Source organism: Podarcis cretensis, assembly GCF_951804945.1.
Source record: "Podarcis cretensis genome assembly, chromosome: 6".
NCBI classification, from domain to species: Eukaryota; Metazoa; Chordata; class Lepidosauria; order Squamata; family Lacertidae; genus Podarcis; species Podarcis cretensis.
The window spans coordinates 54,226,094-54,243,859 of record NC_137175.1 but is presented as its reverse complement, the minus strand read 5'-3'; the positions used below and the strand labels follow the sequence as shown (position 1 = coordinate 54,243,859).

The 17,766-nt window shown below is 43.8% G+C and overlaps 1 protein-coding gene across 3 annotated transcripts in view; it reads left to right on the top strand.

Annotated features, from left to right (window-relative positions):
• The first annotated feature begins 332 nt into the window (after window positions 1-332).
• The window catches only part of LOC307218218 (phosphatidylinositol 3-kinase regulatory subunit gamma), a 240,605-nt gene continuing 223,171 nt past the window's right edge, over window positions 333-17,766 (top strand). The window contains exons 1-3 of one of the 3 annotated variants that reach the window (XM_079980307.1): window positions 333-481; window positions 1,151-1,896; window positions 17,588-17,683. In XM_079980307.1, the coding sequence (XP_079836433.1) occupies window positions 1,578-1,896; window positions 17,588-17,683 (415 nt within the window). In that variant the 5' untranslated portion in view covers window positions 333-481; window positions 1,151-1,577. The remainder of the gene's footprint in view (window positions 482-1,150; window positions 1,897-17,587; window positions 17,684-17,766) is intronic. The other 2 variants (XM_079980305.1, XM_079980306.1) reach the window with 2 other exon arrangements.

Sequence of the window (17,766 nt, the reverse complement as noted above, 5' to 3'; positions counted from 1 at the left end):
CCTTTTCCCTTACTCCCATTTTCTTTCCTTCCTCCCTTCTCCCCCCCACTGCAGAGCTGCCTGGGCTCTCTACATTTCAGGCAACCGAGAGGTGTGTCTGCTGACATCACCAAATAAATCCTGCTCAGCAGTGCAGGGGTGTCAAATTGTTTTCAGGCAGGCGGAGGATGGCGGTGGTGATGCCTCGGAATTACTATGCATAGAAACGGGGGGGGGGGGGGGCGGGCGGAGAAAGAAGAGCTGCCCGCCGGCAACTTTGGGCCCCACCCTTCTTTCCCCTCCCGCTCCCCCGCTGCCTTTTGCAGGGGACATCCAGAGATTGCGGGCGGGACGCCGGGCGCAGTCCGCGCTCGGGAAGCGCGCCTCCTTTAGTCCTCTCTGCCCTTCCCTCCAGGTTGCGGCAGCGGGCCAAGTTGTAACAGGTGACACGCATGGAACTAGAGGGGTTCCGGGTCCCAGGGGCTTTAGTGGAGAGTTGCCTGTAAGTGGGTGGGTAGAAGAGTATGCTTTAAAATGCACCCCCCGCGCGCGTGCGCCGCATCTTGCTCCTTTCTGTTGCTTAAACAGGCTGCGCTCTGGCGATTTTGGAGGGGTGTGCGGGGAGGGTGGAAACTTTCGTTGAATGAGTCCCTGGACTGAGGTTTGCATGCTCCGTGTAGTAGCCTCATTTGCGCAGGATAGATTTTTTTTTCCTGGCCTCCCAGTTAAAACGCTTATCATTTGAGTTTGTTCTATGGGACCCTTGTTTGGGCTGTGGTCCAATAAACCTGTGGAGGTGTTGGTTGGGGTGGGGGAGCTTCTTTCTGGGGTTTATTTCGAAAGAAGTTCTCTGCTTGCTCTTCGGTGATTGTAGCTTCTTCTCTCAAGCACGCTGAGCTTTTTGGGGTTGGGTCAGAGGTGGGAAAATGCATTTGCACCCTTACAAGGTTACCAGCTGGCCAGAAACAGGTGTTAAGAGACGGGACCACCCTTCTCATGTGCCTTTAACAGCAGCTTCATCTGGCTTTTCACAGCCTGGTGTGGAGAAAAAATCATTTTCGGGAGATCCTCATGAAGCCATCCTTAAAAGGCACAGCTACAGAGACTGACTGAAAAGCTGGCAACTCAGTGTCTTTATGAAATCATTAATGTCACTGTCTTACTCTTACAGCAGAAGGCGCTGCCAAGGAATCTGCTGTTGATACCAGACTTGGAATCTGCAACTGCCTGAACAGAGAGAGGAGGAGACCTGCCGTTTTTTTGGTTCTCTGCCTCATTAAGTTGTTCAGCTGGGAACTGGTGGTACTTGTAAAGATGACCGCAGATTGATGGCCTGAGTTTTGCAGCAGACGATTGAGTCCTCAGGGTTTGCTTGCTTCTGACATCATTCCTTTATGAAACAAGGAGTTGTGCTCAGGGAGTTGAAACCAGGGGGAGCCAGTGGAAGGGCTACAAGTTTTTGCTTTTAAAAACCCAGGCAACTGCAGTTCTCTATCCCAGCCCCTAGTTACCTCCTTCCATCTTCTCCCAATGCCTGTGAGGATGCACACGACTGTCAAGTTTTTGATGTAACTCGGGAGCCTCCCAGCTTTCTAGCCATGGCCTCAGTGGATGGATTGCAGTACCGTGCTCTTTATGAATATAAGAAGGATCGGGAGGAAGACCTGTCTCTCTGTCCCGGAGACCTGCTCACCGTCAGCAGGGCAGGGCATGCCTGTGTGGACTATAAGGAAGGGGATGAGAGAAACCCCCAAGGCTGGCTTAATGGCTTCAATGAACGTACCAAGGAATGGGGAGATTTCCCAGGCACTTACGTCGAGTACTTGGGTCCTGTGAGGATTGTGGCTGCCACGCCTAAATCAAGGCCCAGACCACTGCCACCAATGCCAACTGGGGCACCTTCCAGTAACTTATGGGGTGAGTTCTCATATATATATATATATATATATATATATATCAAATGAAGTGTTTCTGTATGAGGCAGTTTTCCAGAATTATGGCAGTATTTCCTAACAGTGTGTGCTTCTGCAGCAATCTGAAGAGGGCTGTGCTCTCTAACTAGTTGGCCTTGAGCCATGCACCGAAGTTCATAGGACTTTCTCAAGCTCGACTTCCGTTGTCTGTGCACATCACTCCATTAATGGGAGCAGGGGGAATGTGCGTTCCCAAGAAACTTTCCCTGTTGAAATGTTGGCTTTGCTACTGAAGTGAGGCTTTCTTGAAAGCCCTATGATTTTACAGTTTATGGATGGTGTGGTCTGAGAGCCACGTTCTCCCAGAGCGTGATGTGTGTGAACCACTCGGGAATTTGAAGCAGGGCAGGCCAATTTTCCAGCTGGCGTGTCTCTTTTTGTGTGCAGGGTAATCATTTTCATGTGAGCAGCAAGTCACATGGCTAGCCAGATATGTAGATGCCTGTGCTGATGGTTGGGAACAATGTGTTTATACTGGGATGGGAATGGGGGGGGGCGGGATTAGGAAGCCGCTTCTGGCTTTTGTTTTTATGAGAAATGAGGCTGACATTCTGAAATGTTCCATCTCTTTGAATTGTCCAGATGACTTGTATTAAAAAAAGTCTGCTGTTAATTAAAGGAAGGGCCAGCAGTGCATCTTCATTTGAAATATCTACAGAGGATCTTGAGGGCCATTTGAGAAGACAGAATCTGGGAGGTGACTATTTCAGACCCAAGTGTTGCTGAAGGGAGTACAGACTTTGCAGACACATTTCACCCTGGGGGAGCTGTGCTCTTCAAATCAGTATTCCAGCCATGGGATTGATAATGATCTATAAGATCACATGCATGAGAGAAAATCGTTTCCACAATTATTTTTATTTTTTCAATGTATAGTCCAAATTATGATTGACAAGTTGTGCCCCAAAATATGCACGCAGCTGTAAATTCTCTTCTGACAGGTATAGCTTTTATTTTATTTTTTCAGTATCGACATCTGTACCCTTTGTGATTGTAGGAATAAATTGAGTATGTTTGGTGGCAAAGGAAAAAAGCGGGGGGGTGGCCTTTGGTGTTAAGCAACAAGTTGCTTACCTTTGTTGGAGCTGAGGGATGTTATTGCAAAATATATCATCTAATGGTAAGTCTGTGTTTTAACTTGTGGATTCATTCAGTCCTTTTTTTGCTACTTGCACCATGGCAGGGACCTGAAGAGAGAGTGAGTGGATAGAGACACAGTTGGGACTACCTAAGGGCATTTGTGGACAGCATGGTCTGTGTTAATTCAGCACTTAGCTCTTTGCACTCATGAAAACCAGGTCTAACCCAGGGTTAGAAGACCCCTGCAAATGTGCTGGCAGTAAGCTGTGCACTGTGGCCAATGTGAACTCCATAATGCAGAGCAGACAGATGGGCAGTTGGCCCAGGCCCACCAAATCCTTTGGAATTGCTTGCATCATTTATATTTTATTTATCCTTCTCTTCCGCCCACGGAACACCCAGAGAGGATTACAAACCAGGGGTGGGATAGCAGTATGCTAAAACAATAGTATAATAAAATGCAACATCATAACCACTCAAGGCCCACACATTTTTCTTCCCCAACTCACATACACCACATAAATATGAGCTAAAGTCTCCTATTTCCTGCACAGAATTTCCATGGTAGATATAGATGTGCTTCAGCTACATGTTAGCAGGTGTATAAAGTTAGGTGTTTGTGCCCATTAAAATCTTACATGAAACAGCCTTTAGAACAGGGGTGGTGGTGTGTATGCAGTGACTATGGACTTTCAGGCTGCTAGGTTTTGTATGAAAAACGTACAGTGTGTATTGCTAGGCGGGGAGCGTGCAGAAGGGCAGAAAAACTGTCTAAGCAGGAGTATTTGGTGGAGCTAATGATTTTGAAGCGGCTCCAGTATTTAATCAGAGCCATTGCAGCTGTGTTGATCCCATGGAATAAAATACTCAGAGCGGTGAGGCAATACCTTTTATTGGACCAAGCAAAACTCAATATAAGAAACACATTCAGGTTAACACAGCCCTATTCTTCTTATGCAGGCATATAGACAAGAGTGAAAGATGAACATTATACTCCCAGGCTGACGTTAACCCGTTAGAGTTGCGTTGACAACAAAGGCATAGAATGTTTAACTTTAGAAGAGAGGAAACTTTCCTGTCACTTGTTTTGCAAATCTTCAGCTGGTTTATGGCACAATCTTATACCTGTTTACTTATAGGTAAGTCACACTGATTTCAGTGAGGCTTCCCAGGTAAGTGGATATAGGGCTGCAACCGTAAATTCATCCTGGGCATGTAATTTGTGGTGCGTATACTAGCCACATGGCAAATCACCCTATTGCTGAGGATGTGAATCTTAAAAAGAATTTATTGCTTGGCCTTGGACTCTGAATGGGAGGGGGGCATTACTGGTTTGTTTGTTTGTTTGAGAGTGGGGCCCTAAGCTATAGCTTCTTTAGCTTATACGTAAATCCGGCGCTGCATATTTATGATGTTTCGGGGCTACTTCTGTGTTTGGTGTCGCTTGGACACCTGTAAACCATTTCCTTCCCTTTACCTTTTAATTTGTATACCGCCTTTCTATATTACTAAACACAAGGCAGTTTACAGCAACAAAATATACAACAAAGAACACACACTTTATCCCATCCAATAAAAAAGAATCATAACAAAATAAATTTAAAATGGAACGACATATCAAATAAATATTCAATCATCTATTAGAATATAATAGTACACAGTAAAATTAACTCTCAGAACAACAGCAAATAATAATTAAAAAGAATTTCACTCTTAACAATTATAATTAATTACTAAACTATTATCAATAAAAATAACAATGCATAAAATACCACAATGCTTACAAAACCATGTAAAAGGATCAAATTGAGAAACAAAGACATACAACTGATAAAACTTTTTTTTAAAAAAATCACTGAACTCTTCTTTTCACAGCTGTTTCTGCTGTTCTTAAATCTATGGCCAGCTCAGCTGGGCTTAATTGCAAGTGGGGAAGGCGAGGCTCTTCTTCTTTGCACTTCCTTACTGAGGAAGCTGACTTCTGCTCAATTATTTTAGAGTTCTTATAGGGGTTTTTTGGGGTGGGACTTTTCTCAACAACTTCCGGCCAGGACTACTGTGGACAGCAGGTTTGAGTTCCTTTGTCATTTTATGAAACATCAGTTGTTGCCTGTAATAAGTATGCCTTGAACCTATAATTCCTAGTCATGTTGACGTGGCGGAAGAGCAGGATTAGGTCCTTAATGTATGCTGCTTTCAGGAATATGAACAAACTTAGTTAGTCTCTAAGGTGCTACTGGACAATTATTTTTTTATCCCCCCCCCCCCCACTGCGTCAGACCAACACAGGCTACCTACCTGAATTCATTAATATAGTTATTTTCAGATGAAGTGTTGATGTGTATACAATTCTGTTAAATAATCAATGCCACAAACTTAGGGTACCCTGGGCAGTCAGTAAAAAGATTCAGGAAGTCTCTTATTAGAATATCAGTAGTTAAACAGGACTACACTTTTGCTGTTTCTTTTTCTAACCCTTTAGTTAGAAAGATATGGGAGGAAGCTCCATTGAATTCAGTGGGGCTTACTTCTGAGTAGACCTATATTGTATTGTTATAGAGACTTTCCTTTGTAAAAACAACAATGCTGTATTAAATGAGACAGGATCGTATTGGATTCCCAGCTGAATACGTAATTAAATAGAGCAGAATATTGACATAATAAGTTGTATTCAGTGTAGCATTAAGTGAATATTTTAATATTGCCCATAGATGCCAGTGTCTGTACTGGTTCTCATCTAGTGCTTTTAACAGTAACTTCATACATTGGAATTCAGCCAATTAAACTTTCTTTTAGGTGCAACTAAAGTGAAGGGGAAAGCTTAATTAATTTGTGCATGTCAGACTGCTGCTCCTTAAAGTTGACAAATCTTAGTCTGCTTGATGTTTCCCCTTCCAGCTAGATATCATCTGGTCCAGAACTAAATTGCAGCGCAAGGCCACTGGCTCTGTTGTTGCCTGGGAATTTAAGGATGCTCAATTGATTGCCCGTTTTATTTGTTGGGTTGCTAAGCCCAATATGGAGTGTCTAAGACAGGTGACAGGAATTGATGGACTGCTTTAAGGTTATGGATTCCTCCTTGCGAAGAGTGGAGTCTGTAACAGTTTCACTTTTATAATGCATTATTAATATCTTGCCTATTGCTAAGCACAATGCCGTTGTCTGATCAAAGGTAGCTTGCAGAGGATTATGAAGAGTTTTGGCCAAGGGGGAAGACAGGATAACTGGAAGTGTGAAACTGCTTTTTGTTTTCATCACCTCATTCTCTCTGCAAAATTTTGACTCTCTTGCTGATTATGCATCAGCTGTTTTATCATGCACTTGGTTTTGTTGTACTTAAATTGATTTTATTGTATTTATAGTTGTTTTACCATGAGCTGTTTTGGAGCAGGAGGCTTCCCAGGGACAAAAGGTGGAATATAAGTGTCATTAATATCTATATTTATATCTATATCATCTCCACACACACTTATATAAGCTTCTGTTAATTTTTCACAGTTCTTGGATGCTTTTGCCATACAGTACTGCACTCTGAGCATTGGTACTTATTAACTGTTTGAGACTCCGCTAACCCAGAAATAGTGCTTCAGGTTAAGAACTTTGCTTCAGGATGAGAACAGAAATCGTGCTCCAGCGGCAGCAGGAGGCCCCATTAGCTAAAGTGGTGCTTCAGGTTAAGAACAGTTTCAGGTTAAGTACGGACCTCCGGAACAAATTAAGTACTTAACCCGAGGTACCATTGTATTTTATATTGTTCCTGAGCTGAAAACTGTGTTGCAGTGTTGAGAGAAGTGTAACATTTGATGTTCAGCTATTTTCTGATCCACACCTTAACCTTCAAAGGTGAGGATCAGGTCAGCTTGTATCAGAATGTGTAAAGATTGAAATTCTCAAGCCATCCATTCATCTGAATCATTGCACTTCTCCAGCAGCTCCCCTCTCACAGTGCGCACCCACAGTGCCTTGCTCAAGGCGGCATATGTCTGACACACTTTCTGCCTTGGGCCGTGGTGCTGGTTGAGTCATACCTTTGCTATTGTGAACATATGGAGGAATTCTAATGCTTCATTGGTCACAGAGGTTGTTAATCGAACTGTGAAAAAAGTGGTTCCTAACTGCAGCCAAAGTGGAGACAGTCACAAATTGACCTCAAACTGGAGCGCTCGTCATGATTTTTTTCTCCCTAGAAAAGGATCGCTGAGTTGGGGACCCTGTTCCTCTTTTGAGGGCCATCCAAAAATGTAGCTTTCTTCTGTTCTACACAGTTATTGCCATAGACAGCAGGATGTATGGTGCTAGATGGGCCATTGAGTATCCACATATATTAAAATATGTGGATAAATAGGCTGTATTTCCCTCCCCCCCCCCACACACACCTGTTCCAGTATGAGAACCAGTGTGGTGTAGTGGTTAAGTGTGGTAGACTTGTAATCTGGTGAACCAGGTTCGCGTCTCCGCTCCTCCACATGCAGCTGCTGGGTGACCTTGGGCTAGTCACACTTCTTTGAAGTCTATCAGCCTCACTCACCTCACAGAGTGTTTGTTGTGGGGGAGGAAGGGAAAGGAGATTGTTAGCCGCTTTGAGACTCCTTCGGGTAGTGATAAAGTGGGATATCAACTCCAAACTCCTCCTCCTCTTCTTCTCCACTTATGTTCCTCTAATTCTGTAGTTCTCTTCATCCCCTTACATTCTTTTGCATTTGTACACCTCTTAAGAGTTCACAACCAAATTTTGTGTGTTGGTTCCTGAAACCAAGGAGCAGGTTTTCTTCTATGTTTAAATACAGTTGGACACCATATTGAATCAAGATGGTGGGCTGAATGAACCATTTGGAACTGCACTGAATTTTTTGTTTTATTAGAATTCCCAAGCGACACCAGGTACCAGGTTGCTAGTTGCTGATAAAGGCACCTCTGCTTTGCCCTTCCTTGGCTGATTTTTGTAGCCTCTTCCTTTTTAGTATGCCTATGTGCACACAGTAAACTTCCCCAGCTTCTTCGGCTCCCTTAATTCTTCTGTTATTTACATAGTAATGTATACAGAAGTTGTTATTTGGGAAGTGGTATGATTCCTCCTCCTAAAGGTTGTGGGTGGAATGCAGTGCTAAGTGAACATCACATCAGTGCAAGGATTTCTGCTTGTCTGTGCCCCCTAAATCTGTTCTATGGTTTCCTTTAAGCCTCTGGAGCAAATCTGGAGAGGCCACGGGGAACACCCAGTGGGAAGAGAGAGGGGCAGTGATTTTGTGCAAGCAAAAATCCTTGCACTGATGGGATGCAGTAGTTGAACACTACCCTGTGGGTCGTATCCAACAGAGTTCTACTTAGTGGGCCAGGGTAGACTGAAAGGAATGGGCCTAGGTTAGTCATGCCCATTCCTTTCAGTGGGTCTACTTTGAATCCAACCCATAACCTTTAAGAGGTGGGTCATACCACCTCCCAAAGAGGCAGCATCTTCTCTCTACGCCACTTTTCTTACCTGCCAAAGCAGGACATGCAGGCAGGCTGAGGGGTGGGAAGGAGGTCATTTGGCAGTTGTGGCTGACTCCTGTTCCCTGAGCAAAAGGTTTGGAATTCCTTTCAACTAGTCACAGAGGATGACTGCCAACAATTTATGAAGCTGTGCTGTCCCACAAAGAAAGTATCTCTCAGGGGACTGAGATATGGGTTGTGTTCCACATTCCCGCATCAGTTTGCTTTTTGTTTTGTTTTTAAATATGCATTTCTGTCTGTTTCTCTTAATATATACATTTTTGCAAGCAATTTTTTTTCTTAATATAATGCATTTTAAAAATTAATATACACATTTTTGTGTGTGCTCTTCTTTAATGTACACCCCCCCCTTTTTTTTAAGCTGGCCAACAGCATTGCAAAATTCAGAGGAATGAATTTCAAGGATAGCAGTGTTTGGGTTCATGTATTGAATCTAGTAGCTTCCTATTAAAATGCGAACCGAATGGATTTCCCCCCTATTTTTGGTTGGGTTTATGGTTTTACCATCTTCATTATCCCCAGTCACCCTTGCACAGATGCAGGGCTAAAAATAATTCCTAATGAATTAGGACCAAACGTTGTTCATTTCTTCCGTGGCCTTGAAAGCCTCTGCTCTGAGAAGCATTAAAAATGTACTGATTAATTAAGTTGAAGGAAAAGTTCTGGGGCTGTGTTTTAATTGACTTGGATAACATTTCAGGAATGCTTGGTTTAGTCCACAGGCTGCAAGGAGCTCTTGTTGGCTCCCTAGAGACGTAAGGCTCATCCACACTTCCGCTCTTTCCTTGCCTGGAAACTACAGGTTCAAACCATTTTCCTGCTTGACCCATGCTTTCTAGGCATGGGCCCACTGGTGCCAAAAAAATTGTTGTGAGTGCCCGGCCTCTGCCCCTGCTGCCACCCCCCCTCCATCCCTGGGTGGCAGCCTTCAGGCCACACACCCCTCTACTTTCTCCTCCTCTATCCAGGGCTGCCAAACCATGCCAGATCCTGACAGAGCCGAAGAACTCATGACACACAGCCCTGGTCAGCATTGCCAGTGGTAATGGATGATCAAAGTTCACCTTCCAACAGCATCTGAAACATAGAGAGCAGCCTTCCACCAAGACACCTCCATGCATCTAGCTCAGTGTTGTTAACCCTGACTTACAGCTGTTCTTCAGGGATTTGGCCAGGGATCTTTCCCAGACCTACCTGGAGATATTGAGACTTGAACCTTGGTCCTTCTGTACGCAAACAGAAGTTCTGCTACTAAGCTACAGCCCTTTTTGGATGGCCACAGTCTCTCACCTCAAATTAAATGTCGGCCTTAGGGCCATTCTTACTTTTTATCACCCCTCCAAAGTGCAGGGGTTAAAGGCGCCGCCATGAATTCCCCAGTCTGGCTTCATTTTGTGTACAGAGGAGACGGTGTGAATAAACCTAGTCAGATCCTTGTTAACAACCTATTATTAGTAGCCAGAATGCTTAATTGCCACCAAATCAAACCCAGTAAATTACCTTTTATAATAGAATGGCTAGATAAAACGTGGAGCATGGCAAAAATGGAGAGACCAAAGACTATAGAGACAAAATATTTTGAAGAGAGATCATTTGGAGTGGGGCCTTTTGGTTGCTTTAACATAAATTTAAAAAGGGAGCCAAGCAAAGCACTGGCTAGAAGCTGTGCTTCAAAGCCCTGTTGCTCATTCTGGCTGAGGTGAGAAGATGCATTGGGGTGGCGCTGTTATGTTTTATTTATATGCCATACCAACTCCACACAGTTTCAGCATAAGAGTCTGAATCATCTCCCCCTCTGGGAATGGGCTGACTTTGGATCTGCCTCCACTCCTGCAACACTCTGCTATAGGGCCTTGTGAGGACTGCAGCTGTTGGGAAAACTGCCAGAGGTAACCTGTGCTGTGCTGCTTTCAGCTGGTGCAGCAGGGATCTCTGCAGTGGTACATGAGTTTTTAGGGGATGTTAGAGATGGATGTGCTGATCTTGCTGTTGATATCCCTATTCTCCACAGGGCTCCTTTCATCCTTCTGTCTAAAAAAAAAAAGCCACGCACGATCATGTAGTTTTTCATTTGCATTGCAGATTTTTTGTTTAAACCACCACAAAATCTGGGTCAGTTTAATGCATTGGCCAGCTTCTGTACTAGCTGTTTCCTTTGGCCTGTACTGACTTTAGGGCAGATTTAAATGTCAGCCTTAACGGTCCATTTCCTGGCTATGTGTGGCTGAAGTCAAAACTCCTCAGTGTTAAGACCTAGGAAGGACCAGGGGGCAAAGGAGGAAGGGGACGCAGTTGCGATGGTTTAACATGCTAGTTGCCCAAGACCAGTAGAAGCAATCCTGCTGCCTTCCACACCATTCAAGTGGAAAGGGGACATCAATTTACTGCGAAACTCTCTTATTCTGCGTAGTGTCACCTCCTTGGTTGACATTTCTAGATTTTTGCAGCTGTCATGTTAGCACAGAAAATGCTTCAGTGACTATGCAGCTGGGGAATTAGATCTTATGGTCCAAGGCTCTTAAGCAAACCAGGATAAAAAGGTCCCCATGCACCTCAGGTAAGATGAGGAGGGACTTTGGAAGGTGGGTGTACAACTTTCCTCCAGACTGGTAAAGTTCCCTTTGCCCCTCCTTCTTTACATTGCCACCAACCTCAAATGTAGAGAGTTAAGCTGCATCTTATGCTAAAGCAGGGATGGGGAATCTATGGTCCTCCAGATCAGTGTTTTCAACCTGGGGTCTCCAGATGGTGCTGGACTACAGCTCCCGTCATCCCCAGCCACGTTAGCCAATGGTCAGGATGACGGGAATTGTACTCCAACAACATCCGAGGACCCCAGGTTGAAGAACAGTCATTAGCCAGTCAGATGTCCAACAACATCTGAAAGGCCACAGGTTCCCCATCCCGGGAAGGAACTCAAGGCGGCTAATGGCCAGAATGCTAAATCAGGGTGGCCAAGCCATTCTCAGGCCAAGGGCTGCATTGATCCAGAGTCAACCCTCAGATGGGTGCTTGTGACTGCATATCAAAATGCAGGTAGCTAAAGTGTAAAAGTGGGCATGGTGAGAGCTCCAAAAATCTTTCCCATCACCTACTGTATTCAGTTAAAAAGTAATTTCAAAAATTATATTTTTATTTGGTAGGCTGGGGTCATAAAACATTTGGCATCACAGCAAGGCACCCATGGGAATAGCCAGCAAATTTTAAAAGAAACAAAAATTTTAAAAGAAAAAAAACAGTGTGACAGATGAGGGGGTCTTCCTGGCAAAGCCCCTTTTTGTGGAAGGGTAACCCCCCCCCGTATAATCACAATAGGTTGCTACCTTCAGACTGAAGCTCCTAACAAACTAGCTGTCCAGCTACCTGTCAGGGAACTCTCTATCCAGAGCAGCTCTAGGAAATAATAAAAAGAAAGGAGCCTTAGTTTTACTTTCCCAAAGCCCAGAGGACACCAAATCTTATAGAACCTTGTGAATTCTCCCCAGGAATCATGTGGTAGCTTAACAACTGTGCAGCACGTACAGAAGAATTTAGCATGAAATTCCAGGAAATATCCCTTTAAACCAATGAAGCCAGATTGTCAGAGTTTGTAAAAAAAGCAAGGCAACAAAATCAGTCTTGCACATAGAAAAAAAAACAAAAAACACCCATCTGACTGAGCTGGTTACATTTTAACTGCTTGCCTGGCTGAATTTAACCAATTTCGGCCTCTTTCGTAGTTCTTTTGTTACACTCTCGGATTCACGGGATTGCCCTGGGGGGTGGGGGAAAGATCCCTGAAAGATCATTAAATTGCATTTGGGGAAAGAAAGGAAAAACCAGGACAGTGTTGCTTTGCAAATGAAAGGGGCTTCAGTGTGGCTTGCACCCAGGAAAAGGAGCGCTGGTGCTTTTACTGGCCTTGTATAGCTCACGACCCGTGCCGATTTCAGCTACCATGGCCGGGCATCCGGCTGTATCCTGCCCAGTTAGAGCTCCCTTTCTGCCCCCTCCTTTCCCTGGGGGCCTGGCGTCCTTGGCAGCCTTCCCTCCCTGCCCAGCTGCTCATGGCAAAGGTGTGAAGAGAAGCATCTCCTTCCGCCCATCCAGCTGTCAGAAAAGAGCCAATGAAACCAAAGAGTACAAACAAACTTGACCCAGTTTTGACAGGCAGGGTTTTACAAGAGGAGTTGCTTCAAACCAACACATAATAAAATGGGGTTTTAGTTCAACTAAAATTCCATCATTAGAGATTTCCCCCTTCCTTTAGAACACACTTCTCCTAACTTGTGAAAAGGCCATTGCTTTAGGCACATGGAAAAATGGCATTGCTGAGTTTGTGTTGAGTGAGCTGCTTGCACACCAATGTGCCTACCAATGTCCCTAAAACTTGCCAGCTCTTGAGGTTTGACCCATTTTTTTTTTTATTTCAGCATTTGATCTTTAGTTTTAGGATTGTTTTGATGGAAATCCAGATTCAACCAAAGCTGAATCCTTGGGCTTTGGCCAAAGCCTTATTCATGAGAACCTGGACACATAGGAGCTGGCAGTACACTCTGCACATTATTCTTCTGGGCACACAGTGTCCACTTTTCCAGTGTCTTCTCACTGCTGATCAGCATGAAAAAGCTAGTGCTGTCAGGCTATGTGTGGCTGGTGTAGAAACTGGTGACACTTTCCTCTGTCTATGGATTAGGACCACGTTACCAATCTGCATTTCAACATGGTACCAGAGGTACTGTGAATCAACCCTAAGGTGAGACAGGATCAAGGTTTCATGGAGTACTGTGTGGCATTTGTTTCAGACAGCAAATTAGTTTGTTGGAAAATGGCAAAACTGGATTTTTTAGGGCACTGCAATTAACAGGATTATAACAGGATTATAACAAGTGTGCAAAGGAAGACCTACATAAGAAAAAACACCTTTGGCATTCCTGGAGGCAGAGTCATTCCATTTATTTGGTTGCACAATAAAACATCAACAGTAAAAGTAATTACAAACATTTAATATATAAAATATCAAGGGTGCTTCCCAGCCAAGGCAGATAATTAAGTATTTATTCTCTATAGCTCTGGATATCTATGCACACGAATCTCATGGCTAGGCAGCTATTCCCAACCCTGCACTCTAGGGAGCATTTGCAGCAACAGGGGGCCACTCTCACACCACCAGCTTATGTACCTTCCCCCAACAGATGCACACAGCCAGAAATTGCGCCTGCATGGAAACTTTCTCTGTGCCTCCCATTTCAATTCCCTCCTGGCTCTGGGAGACAGTGGTGCAGGAATGGGTGGGGAAGCACCGGGCCCTTCACTTGCCTGACCTACCTCTTCCTCCAGCTCTGAAGTTTCCCCTGCCTCTGATCCTTGCCTCCCGGCTCATGCAGATCCCCACAAACCACTGCCCCCCTCTCCCACGTTAGAGTTCAGCACCCCTTGCTCCAGGGCACACTCGTCAGGGGCCCACCAGTCTCTCACATCAAATGATGGAAACAGTTGAATTATAGAAACTCTAGGCAGTTGATTGGGGGATATCTTAGTACACTGCAAGTGTAAAGTGATGCACACTGGTGAGGAAAAATGTAATTCACATAAACACTAGTGTAGCCTGAACTGGCAGTGAATGATCAGGAAAAAAGAGCTTGGGGTCATGGTGGATAATTTGATGAAAATGTTAACCCAGTGTGTGGCAGCTGTGGAAAATACAAGTTCCATGTTAGGGATAATTAGGAAAGGGGTGGAAAATAAAACTGCCAATATCCTAATGTCATATTATAAATCCATGGCGTACACCTGGAACACTGTGTACATTTCTGGGAGCCTCTCCTCAAAGGAGATATTGTGGCGCTGGAAAAGGTTCAGGAAAAAGGAATAAATATTTGTGTGTTTTTAGTTTAGGAAAGAGGGGACATTATATAGGTGTATAAAATTTTGTATTATGCTGCAGAAGCGGTGGCAGAGAGGTTTTTCTTTTCCTCTTTAAATATTAAAACCTGGTGTCGTTAAGGGAAGCTGAAAGTTGAAATGTTCAAGTCCTCTTCACACATTCCATCACTTGGCTGTGGAATTTGTTACCCCAAGGCAGAGTGATGGCCAACAACTTGGATGGCCTGAAAGGGTGGGATAGACAAATGCATGGAGGATAAGGCTGTGAATGTCTACCAGCCACAGTAGCATTCTCCTAGTGCCAGAAGTCATATGCCTCTGAACGCTAGTTGCTGGGAATCACAAGAAGGAAGAGTGCTGTTGCGCTCATGTCCTGTTTTCAGGCTTCCCACAGGCATCTGGTTGGCTACTGTGAGAACGGGATGCTGGATTAGATGGTCCTTTGGCAGGCGGCGCTGTGGGTTAAACCACAGAGCCTAGGGCTTGCCGATCAGAAAGTCAGCGGTTCGAATCCCTGTGACAGGGTGAGCTGCCGTTGCTTGGTCCCAGCTCCTGCCAGCCTAGCAGTTCAAAAGCATGAAGTGCAAGTAGATAAATAGGTACCGCTCTGCCGGGAAGGTAAATAGCATTTCCGTGCGCTCTGGTTCACCAGAAGCGGCTTAGTCATGATGGCCACATGACCCAGAAGCTGTACGCCGGCTCCCTCGGTCAGTAAAGCGAGATGAGCGCTGCAACCCCAGAGTCATCCGCAGCTGGACCTAATGGCCAGGGGTCTCTTTACCTTTACCTGGCCTGACCTAGCGTAGTTTCCACTCCCCCCCCCCGAAGGTGCTACAGAGAGGAAGCAAAAGTGTGTGTAGAGTAAGAAATGATAGTCAGGTATCAGGTTGCCAGACAGTAGTTTCCTACTACGTGCCAGTTTCGTGGGAAATAAACCCTTATTCATTTATTTTTATTACTTGAAATATTTATATATACACCATATTTCACTGGGACTAGTTACAGGATGTTTTATGCAATTAAAATATCAAAGCAACACACACACACACACACACACACACACACACACACTTTTATTTATTGTTGATGGCTATTTTAGTTACCTGTTTTTTCATGTTGTAAGCTGCCCTGAGCATGGTTTTATCTATGGAAAGTCAGCATACAAATAAAAAGATGTATGTATACATTTATGAATACATATGTGTGTATGCAACTGCAGCGTCTCCTTGCCAAGCAGCTACTTTGCAACTGTTGACTCTGTAATCATTTATTTCTGCTGGAATTGTTTTCTGGTTTTCAGAGGTAGCTTTCACTTTTGCACTTGCCAATAGGAGTCAGCTCAAATATATTCAAAGCACAAATGTTTGTTTCTCTTATATTGCTTTTCTGATTCTTTGCCCGTTTCAAAGTTGGAAGAATTGCAGCATCCCGTTTTGCAGGGTTGTAGAGAATTGTGCAGTAGACCACATCCTTTGCACACTTACCTGAACCTAATTAGACTTAGTTTAGAGTAGACACTGAAAGAACTTCTTTTACAATCTCTTGCATCATTCACCACAGCAATCAAATACACGGGAATGGATTTGGAGCGACTCAGTGCTGCTCTATGAACACTAAGACTGAAAACTGCAACTCCTGCATTTCCTGATGCAGAAAATGAGGCAACTCTAGTTTTTGCTGACCATTCCCACTTCACTCCTAATGTCTGCTCTTCCCGTACATCATGCTGTTGACACCCACAGAGTCCAGGTCAAGACGGTGATGCACTGAAGAGAGTTACAAATATAAACATGAATGTACAGGGTCTACTTCTGAATATTTTTGTAACAATTTCTAGAGCGGTAGCCTTGTTAGTTTGTTGCAGCAAAAGTCTAGTCTGGTGGCACCTTAAAGATTTATTATTTACACATTTAAAATTTATTACAGTATGATGATTTGCTCTTCAAGGTATCATAAGACACTTGGGTATTTTTTTGTACCTGACAGACTCTGCTGTGCAAAGCTGCTGCAGAGATTAGCTCACTTTGGGTTTTATAATGTAAGGAGCCCTTGTCCAAGCGCTGATGTCCGTAATTCCAGCTTCAAATACCGGATGAGATTCCGATGCTGTCCATTTTACCGCTTCTTTGGGACTGGAACAGGACTCTGATTTTTGTGGTTTTAGGGCCATCTGCTGGCCAGGATTCATGCTGATAAATGTGCAATAGTCACAGTTTGGGAAACCTGCACAGGAAAGTCAGGTCCATGTTTTGGAGATCTGGAGCTATGAAGCAGATTTTCTGTACCTTTCTTAAATACATATTAGAATTGGGAGACCATCTGTATCCACATGCTTTCTCCCCCCCCAAAAAAGGTCATTAAGAAAAACTACAGACAAAAAAACTTCAGACGCAGTGTAGTTTTCCTGACAACCACAGCAAAGAAAAAACCCACAATATATATTGTACATAGATTGTGCCTTTTAAGATAAGAGTACTGTATAACAAAATCCATGATAAAGAATAGCTTAAAAATACAGAGAACACAGACTTTTTGATGATAGAATATAGTTAAGAGCGCCTCCTGAACAAATTGTGATGCAATGAGAGTCTTGGGAAATTAATAAGAGCCTGGGTGATACAATGTCATTTAATGTAAAGAATTACTATCTGAAGCTGCTTTTTTCCTGCTTCCTCCTTGGCATCATGTCTATTAGATTATCAGCTTGTGGATGGGGCCATTGTTGCTTTTAAATTTTTGTACAGCACTTAAAAACTTTAGCCATTTTATAAATAATAATAAAAAATAGTTTTTAATTTTTTAAAAAAGAGTGATCCGACAAAGGTGGGGGAAAGTGAGACACTCAAGTGACTTGCTCAAACTACATGATAATTTTCTGTTCTTCTAAACTCAATGGCATGCAAGTAAATTGTGACTAGTGAGGGATGTTGGGAGTTGTAGCCCAGCAACACCTAGAGAAGGGTCACAGGTTCTCTACCTTTCCTCTGTTCATTCAGTTTAGTAGCTGGAAGTAGCAACCAAATCAATTTTATTCTTTTTAAAGATAGTACCTGGCCAGCTAGCACCAAACATATCCTGCAAATTTGAGCCTGTAGGAGACTTTGACAATTTTGCTGCTTGACAGTCCTAGCTTTCATTATGCTGGAATGAGGAGTGTATGAGTTCAACAGTCTTGTTTGCCTCTCTCTTCCTAACAGGACCTCCTGGGCAGATGGAGTTTGTTGACTGGTTAAATCTCCCTGAACAAGCACTGCTGGTTGTAAAGAGATTTGTTGAAGCGTTGGAAAAAGAAGGTATAAGAAAAAACTCTGTTGCTGCTAGATTTCATTGCTGCTGCTGTTTGACATTCCACATCCTAAACTGCTGATCAGTATAT